Source organism: Rhopilema esculentum, chromosome 4, assembly GCF_057945365.1.
Source record: "Rhopilema esculentum isolate cy_ngs chromosome 4, ASM5794536v1, whole genome shotgun sequence".
In the NCBI taxonomy this organism is placed as follows: domain Eukaryota; kingdom Metazoa; phylum Cnidaria; class Scyphozoa; order Rhizostomeae; family Rhizostomatidae; genus Rhopilema; species Rhopilema esculentum.
The window spans coordinates 10659277-10678262 of record NC_142818.1 but is presented as its reverse complement, the minus strand read 5'-3'; the positions used below and the strand labels follow the sequence as shown (position 1 = coordinate 10678262).

General features: G+C 36.5%; 1 protein-coding gene and 1 long non-coding RNA gene across 4 annotated transcripts in view; one reads left to right on the top strand and one right to left on the bottom strand.

Annotated features, from left to right (window-relative positions):
• LOC135691211 (uncharacterized) overlaps positions 1-10679 on the bottom strand; it is a 62059-nt gene extending 51380 nt beyond the window's left edge. The window contains exons 1-2 of one of the 3 annotated variants that reach the window (XM_065209011.2): positions 10538-10679; positions 6341-6608 (exon numbers count right to left, since the gene is read on the bottom strand). In XM_065209011.2, coding sequence (XP_065065083.2) covers positions 6341-6562 — 222 coding nt within the window. In that variant the 5' untranslated portion in view covers positions 6563-6608; positions 10538-10679. Of the gene's footprint in view, positions 1-3540; positions 4175-6340; positions 6609-10404 lie in introns of those variants that run through there. The other 2 variants (XM_089116029.1, XM_089116033.1) reach the window with 2 other exon arrangements.
• Positions 5061-10581, top strand: LOC148960421 (uncharacterized). The gene is made up of 3 exons (XR_016145295.1): positions 5061-5192; positions 5223-5435; positions 10443-10581. It is a non-coding gene; the product is annotated as an uncharacterized LOC148960421 (long non-coding RNA).
• Positions 10680-18986: the final 8307 nt, after the last annotated feature.

Sequence of the window (18986 nt, the reverse complement as noted above, 5' to 3'; positions counted from 1 at the left end):
TTACACATAAGACTACTATCCCCTTAAAAGATTAAAATCAGAAATTATTCATATAAATGCTTATTATCATCATTACTGAATATAAATACCATTTAGTCGTAACTATAATGAACATTAACTTTGACAAATTTATGGGAATTCTTTCATCGTTGTTTTTTCCTATGGAGATTTGGAGATAAATCATTTTAGACATTTTAGAGGCATTTTAGATAGGGAGGAGAAAGCAAATATTTTTAAAGATGATTTACAAAGTTACCTAACTCTTTGTTTATTCCAACACCACTTAATGTATATCATATGATTATTAATATAAATAACGGACAAGGTCACTAAAAGTGCGTTGCAAGTTTCAAGTGCATTGTGAGTTGCAATGTGTATCTTTGACAAAAATGCCGGCACAAAGACACTCTTAAGTACGTAAATTTCCACATGTTAGACCATCCTTTGAAATGTCCCACTATTTATCCTTTAAAAATGTCCCACTATATACATTGTCATAACGGAAATATCTGGGGCCCTAAGAAAAAGCTGAAACCGGGCCCCTAAGGGTAGTGGATGTCAAACACAATAGCAAAATGATAAAACGATAACTTTTTTGGTAACTGAAGGAAGACGAGTAATTGGCTTCAGCTAGAAAGCTTTAAACGTTTTGAGAAAAGGTGAACTTGAGCAAAGTCTTTAAACACGAATATTAAAGTAATTTGGGGTTCCTTTAGATCGGGGGCCCTAAGTTAACGAACTAAGGTGCCATTCTGAAACCAAAGCTGATAATAAAAGCAAAAACTGCAACATGCTCGCCTACTTACGATGTAAAATTTGGCGACTTAAAATGAACAGTGTAGGATTAAATTTTAATTAAAGATAACAGCCTAGCAGTGTTTGAATGAATTTCACATCGACTAGAGCTGATACAAATTGTTAATAAGCTTTACTCGTGGGTTTTTCTTACAAAGAGCCAATGCAAGTTGCATTTTGGGAACACTAATAACATTATGACTAATATATACTTCGAAAAATAAAAATACGTTGGTTGAAGATACATAGATCGATTTCGTAATGCCATGGCATACTCAATGCTCCTTCATTCCAAAATACATATTGATTACCTCATCTAAGCTGTGGCCTATTTAAAATTAATTATCTTCATACTTTGTTCGCATTGACTATTATACGTCATCACGTTGTTACTTGTCGAGTAATTTAATTTTTTATTGGAAATATTCTGATATGTCCTTATAATAGATTTCAGTATTTTCCTATACAGCAAAAAGCCAACAAACAGTGTGGGCAATATGGAAAATATCATCCCACACAATTGTACCCACACAATAACTGATGTCTCAACCAAGCCCAGCTTCTAACGATCTAACGAGCACGAGCCATAGCCAAGCTGCTCAAAGACTGTTTTAGAAGAAAAATAAGAACAATTTTGCTCAACTTCCTTTCATGAAATGTTCCTTCCTTCTTTAGGTTTTTTGGCTCTTCTTTGTTGAAAACTGTTGTTGATGCTATTGGGTGTTATTGAAGTCATTAAAGTGGTAGCAGTGCAAAAATTTCCAAAAATATCTTTAACGTTTGACAGTCACTTAGCCTCAGATAGAATGATTCGACATTCAAAAATGAAAAGATGAAAACAAAACGAGTTTATAGTTTAGTAAGTCAGCTCAATATAGTTTAGCAAAACGAGTTTATATACAGGGAATGGAAATGGAAAAATGAAAATGGAAAAATGAAAATGGAAAAATGAAAATGGAAAAATAAAAATGGAAAAATGAAAATGGAAAAATTAAAATGGAAAAATGCAAATGAAAAAATGGAGTGACACGTGATTTATCTCAAGAGGGACACTTGTTATCCATAAAAGGGACATGTTTTAAGCTTTGCAGAAAAGTGGGGGCACGTGCCCCCTATAGGCCTTCCGGCTCCTACGCCAGTAATTTTGAAATAGCCTAGATATTTTGAAACCAAGATGGGTTTACTAAATTTTTTTGGAAAAATTCATGAAATGAGAGGAAAAGACAATTCTCATTCAAATTTAGGTTTGCGTGTTAATTTCAATCTTAATTGGAAGTATGTGAAAAGATTTCGATGCAGGAAACTGCATGCTATGGATGGATGTATATTCTGACAATATCTGCTGTCACTGTCATGTTAAAGAATGATGTCATAATATTTACCATTGTGGTATGTTTTACCTATCGTTTGTTTACACGGGGAGAATAGGACTGATTCCAAAATATTTTGTGTTTATTAGGGATCGATTCCAGATCGAGCCCCACTGCTTCCAGGCACTTTAGAATAGCATGCAGAGGCGTATTGCTTTTGCCATCACCTCGAGAAGAAGAAAACAGCTTGAAGAGAGTTCATAAATGAGACATCACAAAAAGCTATTTTTAGGATTTGCCAGGGAAAGATTTGAAGCTTGCTAACGAATCACAGTTATTTTCGCTCTGTTCAAAAAGTTATGAACAGAGGCGAAATTAAAGAGGTTTGATGGAGAAAGAGACAAAGCACATGTGGCCATATCTCAGTCAATTCTGAACAGATTCGACTGATTTTGCACATTTAGAGGTATTTCATGATGCTCTTTTAGGCTATGGGATCAAAATTCAAAAATTCTGAAAGCATATCTTTGTGAAACCACCACAATAGAACTCTATGTGAAAAATACCAACATAATTTTGTTTGGAGCGATGAAGAAACGGCCCTACTCCTGAAGATCACGATGGAGAGTGCAAGGCAAATCATTCTCATAAGTTGGAGACTGTTCCCTGAATTTATCAAAAAAACTCGCAAAAAATAGAAAAATTCATCCTTCCTGTTTTGTTTCTCTAAGCTTGTGGACGAAGAAGGAGCGCAAAATCTTACAATGAAAGGGTCGCAAAATCTTACAATGAAAGGTCGGAGCACTATGTTCGAAGCACCTCAATTGGATTGTAGACACGCCTCGATTCCTATACGTGTCATTTTGGGATCGATCCCACCTTTTTCGAGCGTTTAGACGAGACGGGAAAGATCCTAAACTGGATCGATCCCAAACCGGAACGCTCTCAATAGCGAACCCGAATTAGTACGGATATCGGATTGATCCCGAGCATTCCTGTGTAAACGGAAGGCTGGTCCGTACCAGTTTGGGATTGCTCCCGGCATGCATCTTGCATAAGTGAACGCCCTGGATATCAAAATTGATCATTACACCTATATAATTCGTGATGGTTCAATAGAGGTATCAAGGAGAAGACAGAGGAACTTTCACCCCCAGTTCACAGCAGGGTTGACTTCGCTATTCTCTAAATCCGAGGATACATTTTGGAGAGAGGGAAATATTTTTGCAAAGTTCTTAGTCTGTCTGTTACTCACATGACTTTGAAAACAAAAGAATTAGTCATTGCTGTTTTCTATTGGTAAAAAGATCGTGAAACTTCTGACACAACGGTTAAGGCCGCCACTGATGATATTTTTAACACACTTACAGTTAATTTGAAAGCTTTTCATAAAGTAACAGAAATTGTTATTGGCAAAAACAAATCTCAAAATCACCTTAGTATGTTCTTCTGCAGTCTTGATGAGAGCCTTTGACAACATATCCTATTTGGTTCAATGCAGAGCTCCCTTGCTCGCTTTAAATTAAACATTCTACTTCTGGTATCGATCACAATGTTTCCGAAATCACTCACTGTTTTCTAATAATGTTCAAGGAAATATTTTTCAAACAATTATTGTCTATAATGAGTTATGAGGGGCATTAACTGTATTTTCATATAAATAGCGAATCCGCTTAACATTGCATCGTTAGTTAAAACATCGAGATATCAATGGGAATGAACGTATTATATCTTAGGCCAGCAAAATATAAGAGGCTAGAGAAACCTCTCTTAAATATTAATCCTATTGCCCACTGCTTTTGATATCAGGTCATACTGTAATACATTTAATTGCATTAAGATAGGGGCTCCATTGTCGTTCAGTGTCGATTAATAGTTCTTGTGACCTCTGGAGACAACAGAGAAACGTTCAGCACGTCGTTGTTCGATACAGAAACAAACTGGAGGGAAAGAAACAAACTGGAGCTACACAGAGGCATTCATTCTGGCCATTCACTCACCTCGTTGTCCCAAAACAAAGTTTTTAAAACAAAGAAATATTGAAAAGAAAATGTCAAATATAAACTAAAATGTATTAAATATGTTTTCGTACTCAGACATATTCATCGTTGGTATCTGAGAATTCACACTGAGAATTCACACAAGTCGTTGTATAGGACTTTCAAAGTCAAAGAATTACGTAAATGAGATAATATCAATTTTTTCAAAGTGGATCAAGTTTGCTGCCTTGAAAGTATCGATTTTAACCCACTACACTCCACTAAGACCACATGGCACTGCGTAGGAGCATTACACACAATTGCATATCCGCTTAGAAAATAGAGTACCGAAGTGTGACGTCATCAAAAATATATTTTTAGAATTTCTTAATTTTGACCACATTATCTGAAAGAACGGCATAAAAGACCTTTCATATTGCAAAATCAGCTAGATATGTTCAAAATTGGGCGAGATATGGCCAATGGAAGATTCCAAGTTTGCTAACTGATTACTGTTATTCTGGCCTTGTTCATAAAGTTCTGAACCAAGACCAAATTACAGAGGTTTGATAGGGCAAGAGACTGTGCACATGTGGCCATCTCTCCTCCAATTTGTAACCCATTCTACTGATTATGCATATTTAGAGGTATTTCATGATGCTCTTTCAGGTTATGGGATCAAAAGTGAAAACTTCAAAAAATAGATTTTTGTGAGGTTATCACTTCGGTACTCTATGTTTCACATCAAATGACTGAAGCAAGCTCTAGATTGGGAAAAGCGCAATCGATTTACCTTTTGAAATAATTTTCTATAGGCATACATAACTGATTGGGCAACCCTATATGCGTTTTCTGATTGGCCTACTTTGATCCACAACTTTGTATATGTATATATTCCTCGCTAAAAATTATTTTTTTAGACCATTTTTTTGACGTGTAAAATGTTTGCTTTTTTAAGCCATACTTATTTTTTAAAACATCACCCTAAAAATTAATGCAGGGTTTTGTTAGCCTGTGTCCCAGACCCCTAACTTGAAAGTAGAGGTCTGGAGCACAGGCAAGGCTTTGTGAATTTTTGCAAAATTATTTAGTGGAAACTCTTTGCTTGGTTCCCAAGTCACGCTCAGCAGGGTGACAGGTTCCCAAGTCACGCTCAGCAGGGTAACAAAACGCCTGCAACCCAGCCAGTAGTTCAGAATGAACGCTTTTTGTGTTATATATTCATGCACAACAGGGATTGAAAATCATATCTTTTGAGTGGATAAAGAAAAGACAACCTTTTGCCTATTAAAAGCTCATTGACATAGGGGTATTGGTACAATGATGGCGAGAGAAGAATGTGAAGTTTCACGTGAGTTGTCAAATCCAGCTTCAGATCAACCAAGTGTTTCCCTTTGTAGTCTATAGTGTTTACTAACATTGCCTTAGCAAATTTGGTGGTAAATATGGTGTTTTTGAAGAACGAAACAGCTGTATGGCTTATTCTTACAGGTAGAATGTGAGAAGACTTAAACTTAAAAAACAATGGCGAACACAAAATCCAGTCGCCTGTTGAAAACATGACAGAAATCGATCCCTTTTTGCAAGGCTAACAATGTATCAATAAAGACAGTGTGCTATCAATAAAGGCTATGCGATAACCGTATCATTGGCTTCGACACAAGTTGGAAAGTTGAGGGGGGGGGGGGGGGGTGGGGCAAAGTCAAATCAAAGATTCATAACAAAGGTTATGCAAATAAACTCTTTTTTATTTGCAAAAAGGAGGGTAAAGGTCCTCTGACCCCTCCATGTTCAGGAGCCCCCCTGCGTGTGATAACTGTCATTGTGAATCCTATGTTTGGATCAGCCAACACTAGGTACCAGAGCTACATAAATTCGAGTACGGGCGCTCCTCCGCTTTTATTTCCGCTCTCGAAATTATGTGGCTCTGATATGCATGGTAATTCTACGCTAGGATATGGTGCTAGAAGGATCAGGGTGGACACTGCTCTTGATAAATGGCCATTGCCTATTTATGGTTGTTTTCTACTTTTTGTTACTGTTTCTTTCATATATTTTTTGCGAGAAGTCCTATGTTGTGTTCATAGCACTAAACACCTGATTCTACATAACCTACTGCAGAGATCTTCGGATTACGATTCCAACTTGTCTATACAATATAAACTGTCAAAATCAGAATTCGGTGAAAACCGAATAAAACTTGCACGAGGCACATGAGCCAACGACAAATTGCTATAATTCAAGAGTCTTACATACCTTAGGCCAGGTTGGCTGCAGCTGAGCCGCGCTGACACCATCATTCAAGGCGAGATCGAATTGTTTGTTCTTAACATAAGCAGCCGACCTGTTCCCAAAAAGCATCGGATTCGTGGGGTCATTCCTAATGCACTCGCTGTAAATTCTTGTTGCTTTTTCGAAATCCCCTCTTTTGCATGCTTCATCCGCTAGGGAAGCTTTGTTTGCAAAGATATTCTTCATGCTAAAATCGTCTTTGATGTTTCTTTTACCAAGATCATGACGATAACTGAAATAACATCAAATGAATTTGTGTCTGAGATTTAAGCAAGCACCTTGATCCCAAGTCAATAATTGAGCACAAACTTTCTGGTACATAAATTTGATTTATAAAGAAGATTTGCAATCCACAGAGCTTTGTTGAGATAGCAACTGTCTTGCGATGGCTCAAAGATACAAGATAAGCATACATATGATTTCTGAAAAATTAACATCTAAATGCAAATCAAAACATTCTTTCGCGAGCTGCCTTAGCATGAACACGCAAATGTAAGGCCAATATCAATGTATAAAAGAACACGGTTTTATAAGATAAAGATTACCAGCTTAATCGAATTTCGTTTTGCGTCTAGAGCAACTCATTGTTTACCATCGAGCAAAAGTGTAGGGATAATAAAATGAATTTCCGATTATTTGGAATCTTTTAGCAAATTTAAGGACTGAAATATACGCCAGAAAAAGCTAGCTTATCGAACTATATTTTGGTGTTCGCTCAGTGCCGTAACGGAGGCATCTTTGGCCTAAACAAAAACTGAGATGAGTCCCTTATTTAAGGACTGCAAAAAAGTCCTATCCAACGCTGTGTAGCATGTGAAAAACAATCAAAGGTGTAAAAATGATCATATTCGTGCCATTTTGAAACTTTGCAATACGAAAGGCAAACGTAGATGATTGATTCTTGAAACAGAATTTTTGAACGTCTTAGATTGAAGTAACTACATTTCCTTGGGCATATTTTTAAGGTTGGCGGATTTGAGAAGCAATATGTTTATGGGTGTGTGGTAACGAGAAATTGGAAGGTTAAAATCATCATCATATGGAAATATCATACGGGAATATGTTAACTGGCTATTGTTAAGTTGTACTGATAGCATTGGGGTAGAGATCAAAGGTATAGGTTGACGCGGTAATACAGTGGTACACGGCACTCGAACTTTAGGGGTCTGGAGCACAGGCTAGGCACTCCAAGCATGAGCAATCTGAACGTGATGCTGTTAAAGGAAAAACCAGTTCACATTTCAGACAACATTAAGTTATAAGTTCTTTGTACAGCTTGATGTGGATACCTTTCAGTAAGGAGCGGTGGCACCTTCAGTTACCGCAAGTATTTATTCAGTTTCATATCATAACCAATGTTTACATGAATGACTTGCTATTTAGGCTTCATAGTCCCTTTAAGAGCTGACAACAATTAAGTGACCAGCGGCCTGCACGTCAATGGCACTATTGCCGCGTTGCGTTGGGAAAAATTTTGATGCAAGCGGAGAAAGAGAAATGCACAGAGAAATGGACATACCATATTTCTCTAAAGAACACCGCAGCGTTTATTACAAACCCTAAACTTTGGATGCGGCGTTCAATAGAGGGCAGCGTTTATCAGAGGGCGGCGTTCATTAGAGAAAATACGGTATGCCAACCCTTGCACTGTGTTGCCAATAATTGGCAAAACACTACACAGAGACATAAATTTTAGGTGGTGTGTATATGAAAAAGCCATTGGAAAAGGGTAGGTCGCAATAGCGGAGCCCCACGGGAAGGGCTCAGGAACGGATTCCTCGTGATGTAGCTCTATGACTTTGAAAATGCCTTTACGTAACGAAAAGTCAGTCCTTTGCATTCCCTGTTGGTAAAACGGCGTTTTCTTAAAGAAAAAGGATATAGAAAAAGGGTATAGCTTGAGATATTTTGCTTTGCCCCTCTCCTACAACCTAGTAGCTGGACCCGCCACTTGGTCGTTGTTCACCTGAACCCATTAAAATAGGTTTAGCGTCTTAAAAGTAATTTCTTTTTATCTATTATACGAAGCCAACAGACTGCAATCAAAACTGATTCTCAATTTTCTGATCCAGCATGGCCCCCGAAAACGGAGGGGTCAGGGGGACAGAGGGACAGTGGGCCAGGGTTCTCCTATTTTGAAATAAAAGAATTTTAATATAATCTTCTGTTTTGAATCTTTAATTTGCCCTTGGCCTTCCCGCTTTTTCACTTGCTGTCGAAGCCCTTGTCCGAGGGGGTGTGTGCCTTCCCCCGTGATCATCCTAAAAATAGACTTCGTCTGTCAATTAATTTTTAAGTCGTCGCCTTGATTTTGTTTAGCAAAAATATAAAATACTTGTCAACTGTGAGTATTTTGTGACCCGAAAGTGAAACAAGCAATGACAAGAATTTGAGCTGGCAGTGTCGGCTCATAAGATGCCCTTGTGCACGATTTCGACATTGCTATCACCGGCTTTGGAAACTAATAGAAAGGCCTAAAGAAATTAACATGTTTTCTTAGGAAGAGTCTGCTTCAGCGCTTGTCTCTATAATTAAGGTAATGGATGGTTGAAAATTAACACATAAGATACATTTTTTTCGAGGAAGAGGGAGCTCAAATTTGAAATCATGGCATCAAAAACATAGACAATGCCTCCCCGGAAAATTCACCTCTTCATATTTGCTGTTTTGTTAGATTGAATCATATCACATATGATACTTCCTATATCTTTGCTGGGAAGTAGAAAGGCTATAACCACAGGCCTGTGATAATTTCGTCCTGTAGAAGAGAATTTGTTTCCAGTATCTATCCAGCGTTGTACCCCCCCCCTCCCTTGGAATCGTGGTTTCTTCACTGAATGTGACGGCCAATAGCTGAAAAACCCTCCAGAGACGGACTTACTGAGGATATAGCCCCCCCTCCCTTGGAATCGTGGTTTCTTCACTGAATGTGACGGCCAACAGCTGAAAAACCCTCCAGAAACGGACTTACTGGGGATATAGGTGGTGCCCCCCCCCCCCCCCCGCAATATTTTGTTGTCCTTCAGTAAATTTGGATTTAGTAATAGCATTAATTGGTGCTCAGTAGTAACAAAATAATGCAAAACTTTACTTAATTTATCCTATAATCTGTTTTCCCTTGAAGTTTACAGCTGAACTTTATAATGGGCGTTTTCATCATTTCCCAACCACCTGAAGGGTGTGGTACCAAAAACCAATCATTTTCAAACATCCCCCAACCCTTGTCGCTTAAATCCGTCCCTGCCTTGAATCCAATCACATTTTAACTCCCGTGTAAGAACAAGATCCTCTAAACATCACTCCTACTGACTAATATATAAAATGGTTGACTGATAAAATTTTGGGAATTCAAAACTGTTTGTTAGCTCCTCGAACCAGTCAAACGAGGCTCCTCCCTTCAAGACAAACATTGTCTGATGTGCAAATAGATTTGATTTATTCAATCGTTAAGCAAATGTATTTGGAAAAACGTTATAATGATGTACTTTATAAAAGGCATTTTGTAAAGACCTGCGTTGACTTTGTAAAAGTATTTAGGCCGCAAATGGGGGCAGCAAGGGGCAAAGTCGAGTAATGATAACACTGACTTAAAGGTACCTTTAATTTGGCAAGGCAAGTAATTTGACAAACAAGTGCATATTTCTTTGTTCAATATGTGAATGACCTTAAGATCTTTTTATGAAGTAGTTCCTGCAATATCGAAGATGTGATTTGTGGATCAATACTCAAAGTTTTTATTATCACTTATATTTCTTTATATATATAAATATATATATATTTATATATATATATATATAGGCTTGTAGGCCGAAATGGCACATAGAGACAATCCATAAGGTATCTTCATGGCTCAGCAACCAGATAAACTTATCATAAAGATCAAGGGATAAGTTTTGAGTAAAATTTTGTGACATACATGATATCTTTATCGTTTACACTCCTTTATAAAGGATTTACAGCTAGTACCTCTTCGGCCCTCTTCCTGTTCGCATGATTTACGATAAAAGGCGGTATTGCTTAGGGTTTACCTTGTGAATCAAATTTGAATCCTTTTCCATCGTTTCAGGTCAGCAAACACTCTATTATGGAGATCTACTCAAGATGTTCGATGCAAAAGATTCTACTGAAACAAGCTAGAAACCAAAACTGTAAGTCACATACCTATGTTTCCATGTTTTTCGCGATTAACAAATACTGGTCGAAACACGAAATTCGATTGTTGACTGAAGATCGGCATTTTGTATGGCTGGCGACTTTTATCCTTTCCTTTCCACAACAAGAATGCTTTGTGATAAGAAACTTGAGCTGTCAAAATCCTCTAAATCCATCATCATACCTAGTGAAGAGAGCGAAGAGTTCATAGGTGCGATGTTATTGGTCAAAGCGATCCAGGGGGACATGTACCAACATCTAATCGAAAACCACAAACTTTTACCACTTGAGCCCGTCAGATTGTCGCTGTGTCTCAAAGGGTTGTGAATCTTTGCTCGTTTCTTTGTATAATTAGGATTTAATGATTTAGGCATCACATTAAGTAGCTGTATGTACATGATATCTGTTTTGATTTTATTCCATCTGCAGAACCAAGGAACATGGATATCAAGTATACACGCATTTTTTCCCTATTATCATTAAGGCTAAATTTTAGTGTCGAGAGCTAAACCATATTAGAGGCATTATATCAAATAATGAAGTTACGCCTATTTACGATCTTTAAACTGCTGATGAAATGCTGACGTGAATCTAGCTGTTATATGATTTCATTGGTCTAGATAGCCTGTGTTCCAGACCCCTGACTTGAAAGTAGAGGGGTCCGGAGCACAGGCTATGGTCTAAACAGATCTACTCGTAATTTCTTTGGGACCAAGCCTTTTTCAAAACATTTAACTTCTAACGAAACACTGCCTTTAAGGACTACTTTAACTGAGCTAAAAATTGATGTACCTCTTCGAAAAAAAAAATTTTCATAAAAAAAAACCAGCGAACTATGCTGAAGGTGTATGATTTTTGTGCTACCGTGTGAGGGTTTTTGTCAAAAAATACTACCATTTGAGGGTAATTTTGTAAAATTTTAGCGTTGGCGCTCTTTGACCCTGACCGGACCCCCTGTCAGGCCATAATGGGAGTACACCCCCCCCCCCGGGTCTACATTTGCTTATTTTTCTGAAACTTCCTATGAGACTTTATAAAAAATCTTCAAATATTATATAGCAGATATTGCAGACTTGAATGTAGTATTGTTGTTTAGGTGTTCATAGAGCAACTCATCATCAAAATATATCTGCTCTGTATCCCTTCTTGATTAGGAATCTTAATGAAAAATTTCTAGTTCCTAACGTGTTTACTCAGTTCAATAAATTGATTCTTGGCTGTTTCATTTTTAAGACCTGATCTTTTTAAAACCTTATGATGTATCATGATAAGATCTTCCTAAAAAACATTTGCTGCAAAATTTTAAGGGTCAACATAGCGACTCAACTCAAAGTGAGGGGTCCAAACATGTATTTGACATGCATTTGAAAAGAAGCTACTTTTTTTGCTTTACCCCCTGTGATAAATAGTTTGTTACAGCTGAAGGATTAATGTCGCCTGCTCGTCTCAGAATGAAGTCGGCTAACCCATGTGTGAATGTTGTTCTTGTTTCAGAAAACATACGGCTGTAAAAGGGGAAGGTTGGCAAAAGGCTTTCTTTGTATCAAACTTTTATGTATTCGTTACCCTAATCTATTTTGAGTCAAGAATGAAAAGTATAGCTTTTACGCAATGGCAATTGTTGTCTTTGATCCGTCTAATGGGGCACCCCGTGGTGCATCTACGTACTGCAACACGATGCAGACTGTTTGGAGTGCCGTCTGAAAATTATACACTTAGCTACAATTCTATACTTAATTCAAATTATAGATAAAATTCTACGCAGCGAGCTTGCCTTTTCTTGCAAGAATTGTATTCCTTTTCAACATCTCCTCTTCGCAACGACCGCGGAACCCACAGTGAAGGCAGTTAATCCCCCACTTACATTCACGGATTGAGTAGATTTCAGTGCATTCAGTAGCGAATCTACTTTAATGTAACAACGACCTACTTCTCACTTGGTGCTAAATTTTTGACCAAATGCTCATCCGCAATGATGTAGTCAGGGCTATCAAGCGGGGACCATTCGATTTTCTTTGTGGTTTAGAGGTCGGTCTTCAGATTTCCTGGCTGACCGTAAACTTACTGCCGAAAGCATATATAAAGCTACCTTTACACTTAAGGTCACGAACATTTCATAACACCATTCATGACATCATAATAAAGAACCTCTTAAGAGCAATGAGTATTGAATTTCCAGAACAATAAAAAACTGAAGTACTCAACATCGACCTTTGTTTTTTATAAAAAAATGAGTTTTCTCTGGTATATTTTAGATAGGGATGTTTGGATGTATATTTGGGGTTTAAAATAAGGGTAAAGAATACTTTTTTGGCTTCATGCAAAGCTGGAATTTTTTGGGTCTCAAATTTTAAAGAACATCGAGATAAGGAACTTTGATATACAGATAAAAATTAAAACAGAAGTCAAACAGCTTGATTGGGTGTGAAAGTCACGCGAAAATATTTGATTGGTTTATCCTAATATCGAAAAATACTTCTTGAGTAAATGTTGAACAGAACCTGAGCATTCCTATAATAAATATGCAAGAGTATCCTCCTGGTTTTTAAGAAAAACCAATGCGACGATGGTTAAGCTCCTTCGACTATTTTTGCAGTCTTTTCCATAGAAAACTCTTCCTCGCAATTAGTCCCGAAAAGATTCCACAGAAACTTCTTGACCAACACCCCCGCCCCCTTCCTCCAACCCACCCTTGTCAATTCTCTTCGTTGGTCGAATAGCCACATTTGGCTATCTTCGTCCTAGAATTAGATAGAAACAAGAAATTCGCGAAAGTAGGTGTAATCTTCGCTTTTATCTCAAGAGAGACTCGTTTTAATCATAGTCAATAGAACAGCCGAGTGATAATGGGGCTGCTAGCTCCTTACGTGGCAAAGGACAGGGTACCGATGTTCTTCCAATAGGTATTTCTGATAATGGCTTCAAGGCCACCTCCTTTTTACTTTAAATAACGTAAGCCAGGTTAAATCAGTTTTCTATCTTTTAAACACTAGCCTCCAGAGCATTTTTGTCATTCTTTCAACATCGCAAAACAAGATGCGGTTAAACTTGAAACTAGGCCAACAATTTGTTGTTACTTTACTTTATGCCTCTTTTTGATGGAAAACATCGTCTCTTTGTCATTGCTTATCGCTTGCATTTCTTTGACAAAGAAATAATTTGTCTACAATGTTGTCTCCACCCAAGACTGTCTCCATTCGAGGTGTTCCCACGTTTCAGTTGTTTTTGCGGGACGGTTTTGTTCCAAATCAAGTCTACGATCTTGAAAATCCTGACAAAAATGTCATGGATTTTAAAGAAAATAAAAGGAAATACCACTGGTTTCATCGTCAAAAGTTTTTAATGCGAAAGAAAACTTAACTGCAACTTGACTGAACTAAATAATTGCGTTTATCCTTCTTGAATTAATTCTAATTAATGTATTAATATCATTGTGACGAGGCAGGAGGACGTCTTGGCATAGATAACTGAGGTTACACTTACAAATAAAATTGAAAAATGCGCCTTTAAGTTACACATGAGCTCCACACCCTTATTTAACAATTTTTAACAAACTTGTAGTTTCATGCAATTTGTAATTATGAAAAATGAAGTACTCAGCCATTTTTTTTGGAAATCAAAGGCGTGTTTTGACAATTTGGGGAACTCTTCTTGGTGCTGCAACCGAAAGATGCAATGATTGAAGCAAACTGGTGCAAAATGCTTATAACTTCTCCAAAACTAAAATAACAACAGAATATTCATCTTGATATAGTGATAGCTTTACTTTCTAGAATTAAGTTTTGCATTCTGTTGATAAGTAATGTCATTTCGGACGTACTAAACTAAGGCTAGAGTTACACTATACCGGATTGCTATCGAAGCGGAGCAGAGCGGAGCAGAGCGGAGCAAAGCGGAGCAGACTAATTCAAATAAACATTTGTATTACAATATTTCTTCAAACTTTAAGAATTTTTGTCACGGAAAAGAGACTGTGCCTTTTCTTAAGAAAATGTCTACGCACAGTTACACATACTGAAGGAGCGTATCAATCTGCAAAATCTTCATTTTGTTCAGTGATTGCAGTAGGATCCATTTGTCCAAAGTATCTTTCGGAAAAGTCTACAGCTTTAAGCACATTTAAATACATGATCATAATTCTGCATGCTGATGTACTGGCAGGAGCAACACAGTCATTAGGCTAGCAGGAGCTAAAGCCCCTCGATATTTTTTCAAAGAAATGCTGCAAAACTTTCAAAAAATTATAAACTACCGTTTGGTGAGAATGAAGTCATATAATTCGTTGAACGTCTAAAGATTTCAAGTTTAATCGAAAAGAATCTTGTCTCCTAGGCTGCAGAAGTTGCTTTCTTTGTAAAATATTGGAAGATAATGTCTCGCTAACTGGAAAATGGGCTTTGTGCTTTTGTCCAGTTTTCAAAATCTACATATCACCTGAAAGCAAACCGATATACCGATTAACATAAAAGAACTACCCAACAAAATCCTGTTTCGGAAACATTTCAAAAATTGGCTATTACTTAATAATCAATAAAATCCTAGCACTAAAATTGATAATAAAATTTACAATCTATAAATCCAACCCTATTGTTCATCCTTATTTTCTTATTTCTCTGTTCTTTACTTTTCGTTTCTACAAATTTATGCTTGCTGTTTCCGTTCTGTTTTGTTCTGTAGATATTGCAAATTCAAATTACTCCCTTAACATGCGCACGAGGCTTTCATCTGGATTGCCTCTAAAATTTATATTAAGTTTGATTTGGAAAAAAATATTTAAATATTTTCCGTATTTATGGATCAATTTCACCTCAAAGCTAATGAAATTCCTGATGAAAGCCTCAAGAAGTATTCTGCACCAAAAACCTATGTTGATCTAAGGATCAGGGCACTGTGCTCGAAAACTTTTCTGGTTCTCCCAGTGTCATGGACAGCTTATTTATTATTTTGATTAGTTTGAGTATATTGTAATTAAATTTTTGCTGAATCACATGGATTTGAATTTGAATTAAAAATTTTAACAGCTGTGTAGACGTTTCAAATACAGTCAAATTGCCTGAGAGTTTCTTCATGCCAATGCCGATTGTTAATAAAACTTTGACTTTCAACACGGAGCATGTTCCTACATTCTAAAAAGCATGATTTAATTTTTTTTCCGTGGACCAGTTTCGTTTCCAACCTAGTTCCCTTTTCTGTTGTTCATTGTGAAAGGGTTTTAAGGATGAAGTATGACATTGTTTGCAAAAAGCTGATTCTCAGCTACATAAAGTTGATTCGCACCCGTTTTACAAGCCCTAAAGTTGAGCAACTTAGGCACATATTGGCGCCCTTTTGGTTGCTTTTCCCGGTGGTTCAAATAGTAGCCAGTCCGCCACTGCCATTTGTGCTTCTTACAATCTACTGCTGTCCAAAATCACAAAGATCTCGTGACGTTTGCATTGGTTTCTAAATTATCAAAATATAATTTGTACTTGCCAGTGGAAACAAGTCAATCCTTTCAATTTATTTTATTGTAAATGATTCAACGATAGCACTGAAGTAGCGTCCTATATTCTTGTTACTTGGGTATCCAGTCTGCATCTTTAAGCTCCAGAATTTTATTTTTCACCATCATAGCCAATCGTTATACCATCCCTTAACAACACATACGCGCGCACGCAGCTACAGATTTGAAACTTTTAAAGGCACCGAATTAAATCATATTACCACAAAGGGTTGTTTTGATATAACTACTAAGATAAAAGAAGCATTAGTAAGTGGGGGTTGGGGTAAATTAGCTTCATGTACAATTCAACGGAATTTTAACATTTCCACGAGCTTTCTAGACGGAGGCCGTTTCCGCAATCACTATTTTTTTCTTAAAAAACAACACGATATTAAATCGCGCTTCGAGCATTCGACCGGATATTTTGCAAACAAATAATTTTGAATTTTCAATTTTCCTAAACACGCCCCCAGACGTTTCCAGATAGAGTAATTACTGTTTGTATACTTTTGAAAGCGTTGCGAGGGATGGGTGTTCGCAGGAATGTAAACTTCGTGCAAAGAAAATGGGTGGTCATATTGGTTTCATGATTTTAAAAACATGTCCTGGTCAATTCTATATTTTTTTTTGCACTTATGAAAATGTTATAGTTTATAAGGGTAGTGAGATATTGATCAATTTTAAGAATACATGGCTACTTTTTTTTTAACTTTCAGAATGCTAAACAAAATTTCCCAGCTCGAGCCTTTAATATATCCAAACAATCTTTTGGTGGTACAAAACTTGAAAGTGGCTTTGAAGAAAGCAAACATTTAGTAAACTAAAGCTTTTCGTCTGACACTTTTCAGAGTCTATTTCTGACGTTTTAAACTCGATGAGTGTCAGATGAAAAGCTTTAGTTTACTAAATGTTTGCTTCTTCAAAGCCACTTTAAGATATTCTTAAATAACCCTCATTTTTTCAAATCTGATTTGGTTTTAGGGAAGAATCGCCCGCTCTTGAATAAAAACCATGTTTTTTGAAATAGAAGAATGTTTGTTTTACGATTCCCTTTTATCAACATCCCAAAACAGGCAACTGCTGAAAAATGAGACGCAAATATGCAAGCTGAGGCTTAGCAAAATTCTTATAATGTTCTTAAAAATTGGATGATTCTGTGCCTGTGTATTTTTATAAACAATATTCCTATAAAAGAAGAAAAGTGTGCTAATTTTTATAATATAAAACTAGTATCAAGATTAGTATTCATTTGTTTAATGTTTTTGTTGATTTCCGCACTGAAGGCTTTTTAAAAGGTTTTTTAATTTGCAAGTGCTAATGAGCCGCAATTTATAAAGAAAAGAAATGTACCAAAACGTTACAAAACGGAACATAACATAGGACAGGACAAAACAAAGAGCTCTTGTTTCTTCTTTCCATGTTATGTCAATTTAATTGGAATAAGGTACCTTATCGTCTAGTCTAGTAGAATCATTGCAACCCCAGTTTCTTTATGGTGAGGGCAAGCAGTTATTTGGCTTTTTTGATCATCTAAAGGCTCGTTCTTTAAAGACGTTTTCTCATGAAAAATGCATTTACATTGAGATGGATAGCCACGCTAAAACTTATACAATCTACTTTTACTCACTCCATTTTTCTTAAATTCTTTAGTTTTTCAACCTTCTGCTTAGTTTTCTCAAAATAAGGAATAATCCACGCCACGCCTATTGCCAAAGACCCCATGTCACACCATTTCGAGAAAAATCTTGATAGCGAAAACCCGATTCGAAGGAATATTGAATTATTTTGCGGCATAAAATAAGATCATATGGTTCATAACGCATTGACTTATTGGCAAATCTAGCACGAGCGTCTCCAAGCAGAATCAAAAATTCCGTAGAGCTACCTCTGCTGTTCCTTCCTACAGTTTTTTCATATAATGTTGTTTACAAGATTATTCAGACTCAGATTCATCCAATTTTAAAGAATATTATTGAAATATTGCTCGGCCTTAGCTTGCCTTTCATAATCGTGTCTCATTTTTCAGTAGTTGGCTTCTTTGCGATTGAAATATCTTGTTTTTTCAAAAAGCGTGGTTTTTATTCGAGGCCGGCGATGTTCACCTGAAACTATATCAGGTTTGAAAATATACTTTAAGATTATAATCAGGCAAATTTATGGCATTTTTATAAAAAATTAACGGTAAAGGAATATTCGACTTTTAATTTTCTTTTTAAACTTTGTGGATGAATAATTTAAAATGGAGAGAAACTCGCCATTCCCGCAAAATATGCGACTTTGAAAAAATGTTGCTCATTTGGCTGCCACAAAAAGTGTTTGTTTAATCAATCAAAAACTACTTACTGGTCAATCTTTTAAACTCCTAAATGTCTGAGGTTTTAAAAACGATAATGGTCGAGAACTAAAAAGGTTTGATAACAAGATAAATCACGATTTGAGCAATTCCAACACCAAAACAAAAATCGCTATCCGAACATTAAACTAAAGTATAGGTTAATAGATTACTGTGTCGTTCTTAATTTCATCTTTTTAATGGCCTTGTATTAACTATATTGCAAATATTCTCGTTATCTTTAAACTTTCTAAAATGCACCCTGTTGTTTCTCTTTCACATGATTCATTGTGAATAAGAAGATAATCGAGATTAAATTCGTTAATATCAAAGTCGCGATTGATGATATAATCAACGTTGAAGTAGTTATGAATACAAACGAAATATAAATCTAAATTTAGGCGAGGTAGCTGAGACGTTTATCTGCTGTACCCATTAATATCTAAATTTCAAAAAGCATGGTGCCTCGCACAGAGATATTAAACGAGAACATGAATTCAGTATGCTATAGAATTGAAACAAATAATTTGTACCCTTACCGTTAGGCATTTACTTGAAAAAGAGTATATCAAACAGCGAATTGGTTGAACGAAAAGCAAAAACAACAATGTCCGTTTGATGCTAGGTGCCCGACAACATGGTTG